Source organism: Rhipicephalus microplus, chromosome 6, assembly GCF_043290135.1.
Source record: "Rhipicephalus microplus isolate Deutch F79 chromosome 6, USDA_Rmic, whole genome shotgun sequence".
Classification (NCBI taxonomy): Eukaryota; Metazoa; Arthropoda; class Arachnida; order Ixodida; family Ixodidae; genus Rhipicephalus; species Rhipicephalus microplus.
The window spans coordinates 139,379,936-139,396,349 of NC_134705.1; the positions used below are offsets into that span (position 1 = coordinate 139,379,936).

Genomic DNA, 16,414 nt, shown 5'->3' on the forward strand with positions numbered 1-16,414 from the left:
TTTCGGAATGCGAAGAGTATGACTTTTGCAAATGGACCGTGGGTTAGTCTCGATGTCGTAACTTTTCCTAATTATATTCAAACCAATAGAACTTTAAGTCGCTTTATATGATTTGTAAAATTCAGCAGGAATACCATCAAAGCCAGGGGTTTTTGACAAAGCTGGTTGATGAATGGCCTACTTAATTTCTTCCAACGTTATAGCACTAATGATTGCGCAATCATCTTCTGTCAATGGGCGTAACAGAGAAACGAAATCGCCTTTGCCTTCGTCACCATGGTCACCAGGTTGCAAGGTAATGTCCATTGTATCTGTTGAAGGAACGCCGTTAGAACGCAGATACGAAACGAACTTGGAGATGGCGTGATGCCGCTCATCAAGTAAAGATTGACGCGTTGGTTGCTTGACATTTTTCAAGCAATCCCACAACGCCCCGCGGGCGCGCGGAGCACGATGGGAAAAGTTGGTACGCCGAGAGAGTCGTCCCTTCCTCCGCCTGCTGCTTGTTGGCGCCGTGAAAGCACAAAACGAAAGAAACATGCCGCCGCTTGTTGAATAGGGTCCGAACGCACCTGCATTCATATCTACGCATGAAATGTGAAATAAATAACGAAGCCAGTGTAAGTATCACTGGACGGCTGTCCAGGATGAGCAGCATCATGCGAGTTGTTGCATGCCGATACATGTGGTCAAAACATGCTGTCATGAATGATGTGAGCTGGAACACTGAGTTCATAGTTATTCAACGAAGGACAACTCATAAAGTGCTGTGGCTTTTATTACCATCGAGGTTTGATTGGGTCGTTAACACAAGACAGCAGAGAAGTGTTACAGTCACATAATGCTTAAAAATATTATGGACAAGTCGCGCGCTGAAAAAAATGTAAACACATTATAAACGTGTTTAAATACGAAGGGATCGAACTGGAATTCACGTGCGGTATTCCTTGCTCTAACAAATCGCGGTTTATTAAAGGATGCATAAGTGTCTGCGGAGCATGTTTGCTGGCAGTATATTCTGCAATGAGTGAAACAAACCAGTATTGAATTTCGCGTTGGCGCATTCAAATGTTGTTCAGAGAGAAATAATGATATCGTGCTTACGCGCAGCGAAGAAAAAGCAAACAAAAAACTTGTACACATATTATGAGCAATAGTTTGCGGCTGCAAGAAGGTGCGGTGTCCTGCCGATATTATATTTCATTGATTTGTGCATTGGCATTTTTTTTTCAGTTTCCTCAAGGCGATAACCTGTGCTGTCCTCGACACTTTCCTCGACACTTTCTCGATTATCACAGAAAACGACTAAGTCGTCTACGCACACAAGTACCTTCACTTCGATCATTTGTAGTCTGAACCTTTTAATATTTTTGTTCTAGGTAATAGTCAAGCAAAAAGGCTGAAGGTATATATTGCAAAAAGTGGAGGGCTTAGTGGACACCCTCGTCGACTGCTTGTTAGCACAGAGATTCTTTCGCTAAGGTTTCATCAATTATAACATGTATTGCGCAGTCCCGATACGCCATTTTAAGTGGTTATGAACTATTCGTGGGAAAGAATTGAATTCACCGATTTGACTCGACTGGCTATCACCACTGGTTGAAAAGTTATGTTAAATCTATGATTACCGTCTTATTTTTGTTTGCACGCATGTAAATGTGCCTTCTGCCACAAGAAAGGCAACCCCGCTAGTAGAACGCATATACCTCCTTTCTGTAATTTTTACATATTAGATACATTTATTCAAACACACTGTATATTCACATTTAGCCCTGTTTCCTCATCAGTGCAGTTGCTCTACTTCTGAGGAGTGAGGGAGTGAAACAACTTTATTGACGATCCGGCATAAAGGGGGAAGGTGTAGGGGGATTAAAGCGAGACACTAGCGTGCTCGGACGTCCCGGAGCAGCAACCTACTCGCGTCAAACCCGTGGGGGCGCCGCTTTCGGCCGCTGGCGTTCCAGGATGCTAAGCACGTGCTGGACCACGTCTCTTTGATCGCCTTGCTTTCGGCTGATGATTTCGCTGGTCATGGCAGTTGGCATAACTTCTTGGTTACCCGGCGGTGGTGCACAGTCCCAAAGGAGGTGTCTCTGGGTGGCTCGCTTCTGATGATAGTTTCTACGCGCTGTCACTTTCAGTTTAATTCTCGCTTTCTTTTGGTAGCGTAAGTCTTTTGCATGCTGATACTTGTCGGGCAACGATTATTAAATCATCCTGCTGTGCGTGTCCGTTACCTAAATTGTCCTCATATAAAATCCCTTTGCTGAGGTCAGTGGCGTACAGTGCAATATTTCGACAAAAAAAAACTATAAAAAATTTGTCCATCATCGATCATCATCAACACTGTTCACATTTCCCTTCATGACTTCCGTAGTGGGCAAGAGCAATGTCAGGAGGAGCAAGCAAGTAGGAAAGAAAGTACTGGGCTTGAACTGAGAGGTAAGTGCATGCCGTGGTTGTGACTTAGGCGCGATTTTCTCGGCTTAGGCGCGACTTCTCTGGAATGATCGATGAGTACTGTGCGCGTGGGTTCAAGTTCCTCGCTCTTGTATTTGCGCTGTTTTGTGCTTGCTACCAGTGCCACGACTGAATCAGTTCGACGTTGCTGCATGGCGGTGAGCTGAGTCGGAAGTCAGCCATAGAATCTTTTAGCCGCGTGCTTCATAGTGTGCCCGATAGATCCACACGCTAGATTTTTAATCTTGTACGCGCCCAAGGGTTGTGCATGCGCTTAGCGCACTGTAGTACTTTGACGACATATCTGTGAGCATAATTCGAAGTAGCATTTAATTACATTAACAAGTGTATGGACGCCCACAGAGTGTTCTTTTTTTTATTGCCGTGATGTTATCTATAACGTTCAGATTGCATGATAACATCGCAATGGCAGTCGTTTTCTACGTGAGAGTGAAAGCATGCGAGCACAGCCAATTAACATGATGTGTCGTGGCTAGCCGGCTCCAGTGAAGAAGACGAAGAAATGCAGCATCGCCAAAAAAGAAAACGATCTATTACTCTACCAAAAGTATGGCTAGTTTCTCGATGGAATATAACTTTCTCTTTTCAAATATAATGCCAGGTGCTTCGTGTACACAATAATTGCGCGCACTTACGAGCGCCTAAAATATACTTCATTTTAACGCTGACAGTCGATGGTGTCATGTTACTCGTTTTGTTAAAACTTCTGTTTTCGGAAGTAGCATTTTTTTTATTCTTTATTCATACATAACCCCGCTTTGCCAGAAGGCGTTACAGCAGGGGGTTTACAGGCATGAAAAAAATTACATCTTCATTATCACTGGACACTTGCTCAGACAGCGGAACGTTTAACTCACCAATAGTGTTCACAAAAAACGAATCCGCGTACAGGGTAGTCCTGGCCCGGTATGGCGTTGTTTTTTTGCATGTGATCTGTACGTTCAGATATGCAACCTGATTTTATATCGACATCTTATAATCTGCCCTTGTTATTTTTAACGCGAAAGTGTTTTACGCCGTGGTCCACCAGGGCTCCGTGACGCATTTCCGTCAGGGATATGACGTGAAATATTTAATAATGAATAATAAAAACAAGAAGGAAAGGCCCCTCATGGTATAGCATCGAACCAGCGACCTCATGCTCCACCACACTTCCACACCGCAACCTTTGTCGAACATCTTAACGGCAAGCAATTTATATATATCATGTACCACTGGCTGTCCTCGGAGCTCAGCAACTTCAGCGCATTTTTGGCTACTGTAGCTAGATGGCATGACAGGTGCGCGTTGGGCACGAGCACTCTAAAGATTGGATCAAGAGCCTAGATGTTATGCTACCTTTAGGTAGCTCCTTAAATGTAGCTTTTACAGTAACTCTAAGAGAGCCTTCACGTGCGTGCCGGAAATGGCGTGCACATGAAGGCTACCTATAAAGATCGTTGTGCCGCATCACCTTGCGCGTAGCTGTGCGCGCGCCTCCACATGGCGTGGGTTAAGTGCGTATTGATGTTGTCTAGCGTAATAGCTCACTCACGTGCGCGCTTATCTCGGGATTCAGGTGCTTTCTGTTGTATTTCCACCAGACCTTTTTTTTTTGAAGTTACAGTAGCTATAAAGAGTACGAATGTCACTTCGCTCGTTGCCGCGGCCGCGTTTACAAAAAAAAAAAGAAAGCGTGCTGCTGACACACGAAGTAATAAATGTGACAGTGTTTTGTCCACTCTCGTCCTGTGGATATCTATGCGTTCATTTTGTGCATCTTTCTTTTCAGTTTTAGAAGCGTGATTTAAATGTCCAGCTGTGACAATTGTTTGTCCGTGCTCATCTTGTATAAGCCCATTTAATGCGTGCTTTCTGCTTGAGGTGTGGGCTGCAAGTTTCGAGCTGCTCGTCTATCTTTGCGTGGCATTGCAATTTGTCACTGCAGTATTCATTCAATCGACTTTGTGGCGAAACAATGCACTATGAATGCTCAAACACATCTGCGAGGACATGTTTAACTTTCGTATTATACCGATTCATAAAAAAGAGGGATAAACCACGTTTTTCTGCCCTGTTATCATGTATTTCAATTGGTACCAAATCAACACCGAAATGCCCCGCCATGGTGGTCTAGTGGCTAAGGAACTCGGCTGCTGACCCGTAGGTCGCCGGATAAAATCCCGGCTGTGGCGTCTGCGTTTCCGATGGAGACGGAAAAATCGTAGGCCCGTGTACTCCGATATCGGAGCACGTTAAAGAACACCAAGTGGTCGAAATTTTCGGAGACCTCTACTACGGCGTCTCTCATGATGATATGGTAGTTTTGGGACGTTAAATCCACAAATCAATTAATCAACACCGCAAATCTCACGGGCAATTTTCTACAGCGTAAATAATGGTCGTTACAGAACCTGTGCAGATCCTGCAACAACACGAACGTCCGCAAACTGTTCCATAAATTTGGAAAATAAATATAAAATCCCGCTGTTTACAGCGGTTTCACGCAAGAAACCTTTGCTCCTTGTGATGTGGTCGTCCCTGTCGTCCCCGTCGAAGCAGCCGCTCCTGTTGTACTGGCGCCGGTGGCGGTGAAAATGCTGAGTCGAGGGGAACAAGAGTTTAAGGAGCCCGAGAAGGCCCGAATCTACTCGCAGGAGAGCATTGTGGTGCGCCTGAACAACCCCGGGCAGCAGGCGCCGAGCACTGCCATGAAAGCGAGGCTTCCAGCGAGCGTGTCTGAAGAAAGCGGTCCTAAAGTGAACGCTAGACCTTCCAAGGTACTTTAAAGTGGTTACATATCAGAAGTGTATACATAACAGCACGTTTGACAGTAAGGGCTACTGGCTTCGCTGTGGGGGTCTAGTGACTAAGGTACTCGGTGGCTGACCCGCAGGTCGCGGGTTCGAATCCCGGCTGCGGCGGCTGCATTGCCCATGGAGGCGGAAATGTTGTAGGCCCGTGTGCTCAGATTTGGGTGCACGTTAAAGAGCCCCAGGTGGTCGAAATTTCCGGAGCCCTCCACTACAGTGTCTCTCATAATTATATGGTGGTTTTGGGACGTTAAACGCCACATATCAATCAATCAATCAATCAATCAATCAATCAGTAAGGGCTACTGGGAAATATTTCAAATATGTCGCGCAGAAGAGTGACCAATAGTACGCGCCATTTAGATTAGCGATGTTCGATAGCGTATTTCCCTTTTGGGACGAGAAGGTAAAGGCAGCGATATTAAAGCCGGTGTATAGTATGCTGCTTGACGAGATCGCTGTCTTTTTATAGAAACCAGCAAACGTGATGGAACAAAAAAGATTTTAACTTGAGATGCTAAGTACGCCGCAGGTCAGTGCTTTTGGGCGTGGCTGTGTACGGCGTCAATGAAATTTTGTGGTTTTACGCGCATGAAAGAAGGCGTGATTAGAAGGCAAGCTGTGTTAGGGGACCATGCACTAATTTTGACCAGTGATATCGTGACATTCAAGCGGGTGCGCAGGCTTTATTCAGTGAAGGGGGGTGGGATGGTGCGGTTAACAATAGCGTTCCCACCACTTCTTATGTCTATTTAATCCCATCAAGGCTTTTACGAGCAAAGCGCAGCGCAAAGACGAAGAATTATGGCGGAGGGTGCAGCTCCTTACTGTTTTCTGCACGTGACAGTGAAAACTAAAAAAAGTATTTCGAGTAACCGTTTTGCTACAAAAGGACGTTTTTGTACATCCATGTATAATTACAAAACGTGGGTCTATGACTAAGCATAGTGAGTGTGTTAAAAAAAGTATCCCGTAAAACAGCTCGTTACACCTGTTCTTCACAACAGGAAGTCGTCTGTAGCAGTCCCGGAAGAACGACTCTGGTTCGAGCCACTGATTTGTTCGTGATCCGGCACTTTCCGGCCACAGGGAAGGATCGCATCGCCACAAGTGCAGCTGAAAAGAGGACGAACCACGACAAGCGTTGTATGTACTGATGTAACATGGTGCACGTTTAGCAATATTGAAAAATAAAAGAACTTGCATATCGCACCTTTTCTCGTTCGGTGTTTCGAAAGATGACCCCCGATTCGGGAGATTCGCGCTTGGCCTCATCTCTCAAACGACCACCGCGGTGTCTCGCTGGGAATTACTGCAGGAAAAATACGAGCCAGAATAGTAGGGGACCAACAAAGCTATAGTATATTATTTCACAGTGAAAGATGTTTTAAGATGACAACGTGGGTCACGTGTGCGCCGTAGTTCTTCGCCAACACCACCGGTGTCCATAACAACTAGGGCACGAAAAAAAAAACACGCCAAGAACACAGAGGCGTTCCAACCCGGAACCCCATCCTGGAAGCCCAGTATTATACCACTGGGTCACTTCGGTGCTTGGAAATCCTTTGCAATCTGGCCTTAGGCAGGCTTGATGTCAGCAATCGTGTTAACAAATCGCGTTAATATCAAGAGTCGCGTTGAAGGTTTATTACTCATATTTCTTCACACTTATTTACTCCAATTGACGCGATTACTTTCACCCTCGAAATGCGTGCGGCAGGTGTCCCGCCACGTGCAGTGTGCCGATAGCGCGTGTACAAGCCCTTAACGTATACAGCTGCTGCATAACGTCAGCTGGAACCAGGGATATTGTATTATGCTTTTTCGATAGTCCCAAAAGGAGAAGTTGAGTGGAGCTTCATTTTAAGAAGTGACTGGAAAAAAATAACACACACAAAGTTTTATCTTTCAGTTTTCTTTGATCTTTGAAAGGGTCCCGTATTGCACGTTGCTAGTGCTTTATATGGCATTATCATGACATCGAAGTACAACTAAGTGTGACGAATGGTTGTAGAACAAAAAAAAAATGATTGAAAGGCTTTTAGGCTTAAGCCCATTCTGGCATTTGAAGATGGTATATACCCAAATTACCTCAGCGCATTTTTTCAAAGCCTGTGACGGTGCCGCTTCAATTATTTGGAATAGCATACGCAGATCAGCCTTCTGTGATTTATATATTCTATTTGCTTACTCATGGCGCCTTCAAAGTGTCCGAACTCAGCCAACTGCACAGTTATTAGGTATCAATGTTGGCGTCTTTGATGACAGATCCATCAGCACCTTGGAAGAAGAAGTGACAAGTATGCCTGGTGATTTCAGTGACCGTACACGTGAGCACGAGACATGTTCTCGTGCTTATGTTTTGCGGTCGAGATATCAAGCTTTCACTTTCGGTAATTTCGCCTATACACTTTATTTCATGATATCACTCTAACGACCGCTTTTAATGAAATAAATAGGCGGTGATTAGCACGTATATACGATAAAGGACAAGACTTTTGTTGAGACTCAGGTTTACAGATTGTCCAGAAATCGCGAATCACTTTGCGATGGCAGCATTAACGTGGCGCGGGACGTTCAAGTCCTTGTCAGGTTTGGGAAAAGATGAGGCTTTATTTGTTACAGTTAGTGCTTGAGGATAAGTAACTTGAACTTGACGGCTGGCACGCGTGGATGCGCGCGTGTTGTTAGGTTGGGGAGGGGGCGTGGTATGGTGTGTTTCTTGGCGCTTTTTCTCGAAACCTATCTGAAGGCGTATATCGGATGTTCGTCTAACAGCCAGGACGACGTGCCGCCGATGCGCTTACCGGGAGCGACGAGCGAAGACGACCACTTCCACCGGAACCGACACGGAGAGAGACCAGGCAGAGTCGACGCGGGGGGATTCGCATGTTTGTACCTGGGAAGCTGGCCTGGTTCACAAACAAGCGGCCGCCTCCGGTGTGTTAGCGGAGCCGCCTGGTGGTAAGTTAAGCTTTGCGTACAGCGTACGGGTGGACGAAAAGACATAGAACCTACGAATATGACTGCTGACTTCCAACTTGTCCCTTATTTCGAATGACATACATAAATATGTACACCAGATACTATACGCCTCAAACTCCAACAAAGTAGCTAATCATAGAATGTGAGATAGTCTATAAATCTACAAAAACGCAAGAAAAACATACTAATCCGGCGAAGTACACATGTGTGACTTTAGAAAAGCCGCCTCCTTTTGTGTTGGCGCAGTTGGTCTCGTTCAGCATTGTAAGAAAGTTGTATATAGAATATAATGTGTACAGGGCAACTCAACTCAAAAATTTTCTGGCTTTACAAGGAAAGATCCTCAAAAAAAAACGAATGGTATGAGCACACGTACCCGTTGCAGCGCGCTGGTGCGTCACAAGAGTCAAGGACAACTCCACTAGTGTCATGTCACTCCAGCACCTTCCAGGCCTTCCACGGCACACCAGCTGAACGCCGAGTGGCGTCACTGCTCCTCGGAAATGCGCAGCGCGGCTTTCGATAAGCCAGGCGAAACTGCTCAACCTCGGCCAGTGTAGTTCATGCTACAAAAAAAAAAAATGTCACAGCTTTGTCGCTAAGGCGAAGAAATGCACGTTTTAGCAACTGATTGGAAGGACACGTGCAGAATGGCAAGCAGATCGAAACGTGACCGGCGCTTTTCACGCACAAATGACGCACGAATCGTACTCACAGGTACAAAGGACTGGTAATAAGCGTCTAAGTTGTTACTTCGCTGCGTCTGAAAAGCGCACCCTTTTCGCAAACGGAGACTGTGCAATGATTGCAGTGACCTTTGTGCGCCCCGTAACTACAACAGAATCATTCCAGTGCAAGCCCAACGTCAACCAAGGCGTATGATCCTCCGCACCCTGAGATAGAGGCGTGCGAGAGATCGTCACCTCTCCTCCTCTCCGCGGGCCGAAGTACGCGTGAGAGATGAGAGCCGCCACGCGATCATTGCGCCATCTTGCTGATAATGCTGAAAACACGATAGCCGCCCCCCCCCCCCCCCGTTATACCCGCCAAGAGCGGTAAGTTGTACATATAGCTTGTGCCGTATAAATAGCCACCTAGGAGGTACCCCTCGGTGGCTCTCATGCTCAGTCGGTAGAACATGAGACTCTTCAAAAAAAAACACCCTCGGTGGCTCAGTGGTTAACGCCTCGCATTCACGATACGGAGATCCCACGCTTGATTCCGTGCACCGAAGTTTTTTTCTCTGATTTTTCTCTTTCTTGCGTTTTCATATATATAGATACGCATACATATACGGTGCATGACATTGACGCCGACGCCCACGTCTACGCCGGCAGCGGAATCCAGCCGAGTGTGTCCATATGATCGCATTTAAAAAATATGGGACGAAGACACATGCAAGTTGGGCCGTAGCGGAAGGTCCGTGCGGTTGAGCTCCCTGGTCTTCGGGTACGAAGTTCGCAGAATAAACCTTCAATTTTTTTATCTCTTTTATAAGGTTGATACTATTATAGATAAATTTCCCGAAATATTTTCAAGAGGTCTAGTTTGTAAAAGTGGGCCGAAGTTAAAAGCACAGCTAATGCACTACTTCTATTCCCACTCTTTACAGGGAAGGAGCGGGAAGTATACGAGAAGCGCGCCGTGGTCGAGGCACCGGTGACTCGTGCGGATGGCGGAGGCGCCGTCCACGCTGCTCCCGAAAAGATTGCGAAGACGTCCGGCTGCCTTCAGCCGGTGGAAGACGCGGTGTTCTGCCACAGAGACCACATGCTGATCGCGGTGGTCGGTGGAGGTCTCATGCTAGGCAGTCTACTCATTGCCATACTGCTTCTCCTGGTGGTCAGCCACCGCGACAAGAACGCCGCCAGTGTTGCCACATCGCAGGAGGCTAAGTGAGTCCTCTCCTGACTTGTGCCTCCCACGACGTTCGTGCACGCTTTTATAGGCATCTGAAAGAAAACAGGACGAATGACGGAACACAATAAAGAAAAAATGAGTGTGGCGAGCTCCACTTTGCGAACAATGTCGAAATAGCGAAGCTGATATGCGCCCCGTGTTCATGAGGCTTACCTTCACGCATATTTGTGCGCCTCTATTTGATTTATTTTTTTACCCAGTCTCGTCACTGGCCCTCTTAGCGCACTTCTTATTGGTTCACCTTTCCCACTGAAGCTCGTCATTGCCGCTCTTAGTGCACTTCTTATTGGTTCAGCCTTCACACCGAGCTTCGTTATTACCTCACTTAGCGCACTTCTTTTTGTTTCAACCTTTCCACCGAGGCTCGACATTAACCCGCTTAGCGCACTTCTTATCGGTTCACCTTTCCCACTGAAGCTCGTCATTGCCGCTCTTAGTGCACTTCTTATTGGTTCAGCCTTTACACCGAGCCTCGCTATTGCCCCACTTAGCGCACTTCTTCTTGTTTCAACCTTTCCACCGAGGTTCGACATTAACCCGCTTAGCGCACTTCTTATCGGTTCACCTTTCCCACTGAAGCTCGTCATTGCCGCTCTTAGTGCACTTCTTATTGGTTCAGCCTTCACACCGAGCTTTGTTATTACCCCACTTAGAGCACTTCTTTTTGTTTCAACCTTTCCACCGAGGCTCGACATTAACCCGCTTAGCGTATTTCTTATTGGTTCACACTTTCCAACGGTCCTCGTTAGTACACCTCTTAGCACACTTTTTATTGGTTCAGCCTTCCCACCAAACTTCTTCACTACCCCTCTTAGTGCACTTAATTCCTTTTGGTTCCCTTTATTCCCTGGAGCCTCTTTACTTCAATTGTTAGCGTACTTCTTATTCGTTCAGCCTTTCCACCAAGCCTCATTACTACACCTCTTAGCGCACTTCTTATTGGTTCAGCCTTCCCACCATGCCTCTTCGCTACACCTCTTGGTGCATATTTGAATAGTTCAGCCTTTCCAGCAAGCTTCGTCACTATCCCTCTTAGCGCGCATGTCTTCGCAGCTTTAGTCAAGTTCAAAAGTTTGTGCAAAAATTAAACTACCTGTAAACAACCAGTAAACAACTTGGAATTACCTCAAAAAACACACTCATATTGACACTCGCATCCACTTGGGAACACACCCCACACACTGCGCTCCTGTGTGGGTTGTATTCCTGGGTTGATGCTTGTTTGAAGTTGTGTTCTTCGAGAGAATTCGAAGGTGCGCTAAATTTGTTCATTATGACGAGCTACTAATTACATCCACAAGTTTTGATAAGTTTTCATTGAACTTCGCAAAGCCTGGCAAAGCGAGGCTGGTTGAACTGCTTCTGGTCGTGGTGTAGCGCGGTAATCAAAGCTCCGACAGCGATGAGAAAAAAGCTTGTTTGACCGAATAAGCGGCAACCATGGATGCAGATTACGCTCAAAGCATTAAGACTACGGATGTGTTGAAATCGCTGTCTCTGTGTCACGTGTTAGGAAGCGTAGCCGTTTCTACGGCTGCTGCTCGGCGGTGGCTTTACTGTTTTTAGCACAGGCACAGGACAGCAGGCACGCCTTTTAACGGACGTCTTATGGCCTTCAACGTACTTGAGGACGACGCAGACGAAAGTGAAAAAGGGGGACAAACCCCAGCGCGATTGGCAACTGAATGTTTATTGGAAACATTCAACTAGTTGCGAGTCAGTGCTGCTGTTTGCACACCTTTTTGCTTACGTGCACGTCCTTTTTGTGCTGTTTTGTCAAAAAAGCTCAAGTACGGTTTCCAACTATAGCCCAGCTTTCAATTCTTCAGTCACTGCTATCTGTCTTACTGCTGTCGTTAACTGCTTTGCTGTTATAGAAAAAGTAAGCATAGCTATGCATAGGACAACAATGAGTGGAAAAGAGAAATGACGGCGAGGAGAAAAGTGAGGTGGTGAGAGGGTAAATTGCAGCTAATTATCACATGCAGTGAGCTTTCTCTTGTAAGAGCACAGGTTGACCTAATATTTCAGAATAACGTACTTGTGAGAAAATTCCTGGTGTTCTTGATATAAGGTGTACGCCAAAACCTTTCAGCCAAGCCATTCTTCGAATAGTCAATCCTTTAGTTTAACGAATTATATCCATGCACTCAAACTCATTCTAAAGATGAAATAACGTTTGCTCTCTGCACACTGGCATAGCCGATGCGTACCATCCCCAAACCTTCTTTCAATCGGAGGCGCGCAAACGTCGCTCGTGCGTGCAGCACTACTGAGGCAAAGCAGCAGTGTCAGAGACACTCTTTAGTATCCCCCCAGTCCTATCATAATTGGGAATTGTTTATACGGTTTGTCCGAAAATAAAAGAACATGAGTGTGACAAAGAAGTGGTAATGCTGAAACACGTTCAAGCCATGTATCCCCAGCCGAGGCTGTAGGATACATTAGAAAGTTGAGGAACTTCGTGTCACAGAACCAAGCTGTGTCACAAGCAGTGCACAGAAAAGTAAGCTCTGAACAACTTTGTATCTTGTAGAATTCCCAATAAAACATTTGATGGAGTGGTATAAACTTTGACCAGGAATGAATATTGCTAAAACATGTGTTTGTATCAGTTGCTGATGAAGTATGGGTTTATCAACTTTCGTCTTTTTACTTCGCAGAAAAACCACACCCATCAAGGCTGACTGGCAACCTTCGTCAGGGAAGGCTTACGCACTGATGCATCCCTCGCAAAACGAGGAAACGGGACCGAAACGCCAACAGCAGCACTCGACGAATCGCATCAACAATGAGCTATCCACGTTATCAACTACTAGTCAGCACGAATATGGCGACTAAGCACATTTCGATTAAATTACGCTTCCCTCTTATACAGAAGGCTCTGTAACAAGTGTGTTGCCTGCTAGCATCGAATAAATTGTTATGCTAGTGTAGAACTTTTAATAATCTGCCCGAAATTTTTTCCCACAAAGAAAAAAAGCGAGGTAATATTTTAACGCAGATAAAGCGAGTCTGTCGGGCGGTTGTTCAGTTTTGCTTGCCTTCCGAAAGTGGCTGGCAGATATTCAATAATACTGCATCTCTTAGTTGAGGCAAGGCTGCCAAGAAGTCTACTCACTCCAACTACACGCCGGAACTTGGTACCCAAGGTACTGTACTTAAACCATGACCTTCACGATCAACTCTAGCAACGTGGAAATCACAGAGGCTTTGCTATATCATAGCACCCAGACGCTGCTCGGTGCCATCGAAGTTTTAGGTGCGAACGCGCAAAGGTTGATGAATGGATGGATGCTACGAGCGTCCTCTTCGTAATGGAGCGGTGGCCTTTACGCCGTGAATCTCGCCGCACACAGGAAATGCTTAAAGTTGGCCTTATTTATGCCTTGGGTATTCCAGGTACGTCGGTGTCGCTACAGAAAAAAAAACTAAATTAACAGCCCGACTGTCGGCCTTCCACGGCACAATGACCTTATTCTCCCATCTTTTGTTTTGCCCTTTCTCTCTACCTTTTTACCAACAAACTAGACGTGATCCAAACGGCAACCTCATCTCATCAAAGTACTATAATGTACACGGGGAAAGAGCAATTGAATTCAGTGGCACAAACATCTACAATATTAGACCTCTTAACCCTTTGTGGGGCAGTAAAACTAGTAGTTCCCACTTTCTTTTTTGCTACGTTCTAGCTCTTTAGGCAAAAACTTCCTGATGTATTGCTTTCAAACATTCAGTACATTCATGTGGATGTTCTAGAAAGCCATTTTGGTAGTTTCTTTGCTGATACTCGCAAGGGGACAGCGCATACACGTGTTGCAAAGAAACTATTCTGCTTCTACGCACTGTATTCTTTCAGTATTAGATTTTGGTGAAGAAAATGTTCGCCAGTGCACGCTTGGACAAGTAACAAGCTTGTTTCTTAGATGCTGATTCGTATACGCTAAAGAAACATAATACACCTCAGGAATGGTCGACTGCGAATCAATAGCCATCAGATGCGCTACCATATTTATTTCTATTTCCAGCGTTGCAGAGCAAGTTGTCATTGCCTTTGTATTGACAGATAGTGTACACCACACAATTTATTTCAACTCCAAGGCTGCTATAAAAGCATTTAAGGTGAGTATGACAGCTCCACAGGCCCTTCCGATTGTTCAAAAAGCCAAAAACCTCAAAAATGACTCAGAGGTCTGTTTACCCGCTTACATTGGAATAATTGAGGATGAATCGCTCAAGCTCGCCTTTTAGTTGCCTGCCTGCCTTTTTTTGCGTGTGTGTTCTTACGTTTTCCGTTCGAATAAGCAGCATACATGACTGCTGTCATGCGCTTTACAACTGAATTATGGTGAAATGCCAGTTAGAGGCGTTAGTTAGAGGCGTCTTATATAAAGAAGACAACAGTACTATTCACCTGTGTGCTGTCCTTTTTGACAGCATGCTACCTGGACTGAAATGCTGATGCCCCCAGATTTGTCCAGCCGCACTTCGCAATAAAAATTTCGGTGCAAGTAGCATGATTCAGGGAAAAAGAAACCGCCATGCTGCAGTCTCGGAGGCGTTGCGCGCGGTCCAAATTTCATCCTACCACAGGGCTTTTCCAGAATACGTGTAGTAAATAAAATGAGTTGGCAAGCTGTATTACGTTGCTGTTTTATATAAAATGCCTAAAAAAACACAGATGCGCCATAGCCACGTATGTGACCTGCAAGGAAGAGTGCATGTCATGATTAGCATCGGCGATGCTAACGTGCAGTGTACAAAAAAAAATCTGTCATATGATGCCTGTTATGCGTATTGTGAGGCCTCGAAATTAGACGGGGCCCAATCATGCAGTTCATCTCATTCTCTTACGTACAGGAACAACATCGTAGATATAGAGACCTGGTTTCTTACCTTCAGCGCCGTAGTCATTTGTCACGATCTTCACTGGAATTTTGGCAACGACCTAATTCCAAAGAGTGGCCCGACTAAATAGTGCCGCATAATACAGCTGCTGGGGAATACTCCAGTCATGGGATTAGAAAACTTCAACTTGCGCGTGGAAACACTAGTCAGTATGTTGAAGAGGAGTGCCGAGGTAAATTTCAAATGCGAGTGACGATATACGTTGGCGATGCGATGTCATCGACTCAATTAAGATACGAATCTATTACAACCATGAGCAATCTTTCCAGTTTTGCAAAAAAATTCAATAATCCCCCCTCAATCTATCCTACGCTCTGTTCTCATCATGCAAAGTGCTATGCACTGGGAAATGCCACTTCGCTTAACTTCCTTCTATGGTTTACTATGTCCCCACAGCATTGAGGCACCTGTCCAATGTGCTCAGTGTTTGTGACTTGAGTGAATATTGGCCATAATCATTCTAGTGCTTGCTATGGGACAAAAGCCGAATATTGCGTGCCAGTTGATTCTAGGGATGTGGACGTACACGCATATTGACGGCAACCAATCTGGCGAAGTGTGTGCGCTATCGGGCTTAAGAACGAGTAAACATCTTCTTTTAAATATATTGTCTCTGGATCAACGGTTAGTATAAAGAAGCGGTTGCTGTCGTCGGCATATTATACCACTCAGGATATTATTCTAGGGATGTTATGACACGTGATTGCTGATGCATCTAACATATGGATAATCTTGTCACTTTGTATGATCACATAACTCCGTAGTGTAGCAGTGTTATTTGGTTCTTGCGTCGTTGCATAGCGAATAACACTTTACGGGGCTAAGCTCGAACATGCGGATTAATTGATTGATTTGTGGGGTTTAACGTCCCAAAACCACCATATGATTATGAGAGACGCCGTAGTGGAGGGCTCCGGAAATTTTGACCACCTGGGGTTCTTTAACGTGCACCCAAATCTGAGCACACGGGCCTCGACATTTCCGCCTCCATCGGAAATGCAGCCGCCGCAGCCGGGTTTTGAACCCGCGACCTGCGGGTCAGCAGCCGAGTACCTTAGCCACTAGACCACCGCGGCAGGGCAACATGCGGATTAGACATGAGTGCATGTTGACTCGCGTGCATGATGCTGGCGTGATATAAAAAAAAACAAATAACAGCCAAGCTTTTGAAATCAAGAGATCACTTGAAAACTCGAGGTGGCTATGAATGTTTCAAAGAATACCGCAAAATATGTAACTATACCTTGTCGAAGGTCGTGATCGGGCTAGTTGGTAGTTCGAAAAACTCTGTGACAAGAAACGCATGTGACACAAGTGCTGTTGAAATA

The 16,414-nt window shown here is 45.5% G+C and overlaps 1 protein-coding gene and 1 long non-coding RNA gene across 2 annotated transcripts in view; one reads left to right on the plus strand and one right to left on the minus strand.

Annotated features, from left to right (window-relative positions):
- The first annotated feature begins 4,498 nt into the window (after positions 1 to 4,498).
- LOC142765558 (uncharacterized) lies at positions 4,499 to 13,806 on the plus strand. Its single transcript, XM_075866721.1, has 5 exons — positions 4,499 to 5,240; positions 6,281 to 6,419; positions 8,052 to 8,237; positions 9,871 to 10,153; positions 12,842 to 13,806. The coding sequence occupies exons 1-5, from the start codon at positions 5,058 to 5,060 to the stop codon at positions 13,017 to 13,019; spliced, it is 969 nt and encodes a 322-aa protein (XP_075722836.1). The 5' UTR covers positions 4,499 to 5,057; the 3' UTR covers positions 13,020 to 13,806.
- The window catches only part of LOC142765559 (uncharacterized), a 40,341-nt gene continuing 29,858 nt past the window's right edge, over positions 5,932 to 16,414 (minus strand). Inside the window, exons 2-4 of the long non-coding RNA XR_012884313.1 lie at positions 8,635 to 8,824; positions 6,487 to 6,585; positions 5,932 to 6,389 (exon numbers count right to left, since the gene is read on the minus strand). This is a non-coding gene — a long non-coding RNA (uncharacterized LOC142765559). The remainder of the gene's footprint in view (positions 6,390 to 6,486; positions 6,586 to 8,634; positions 8,825 to 16,414) is intronic.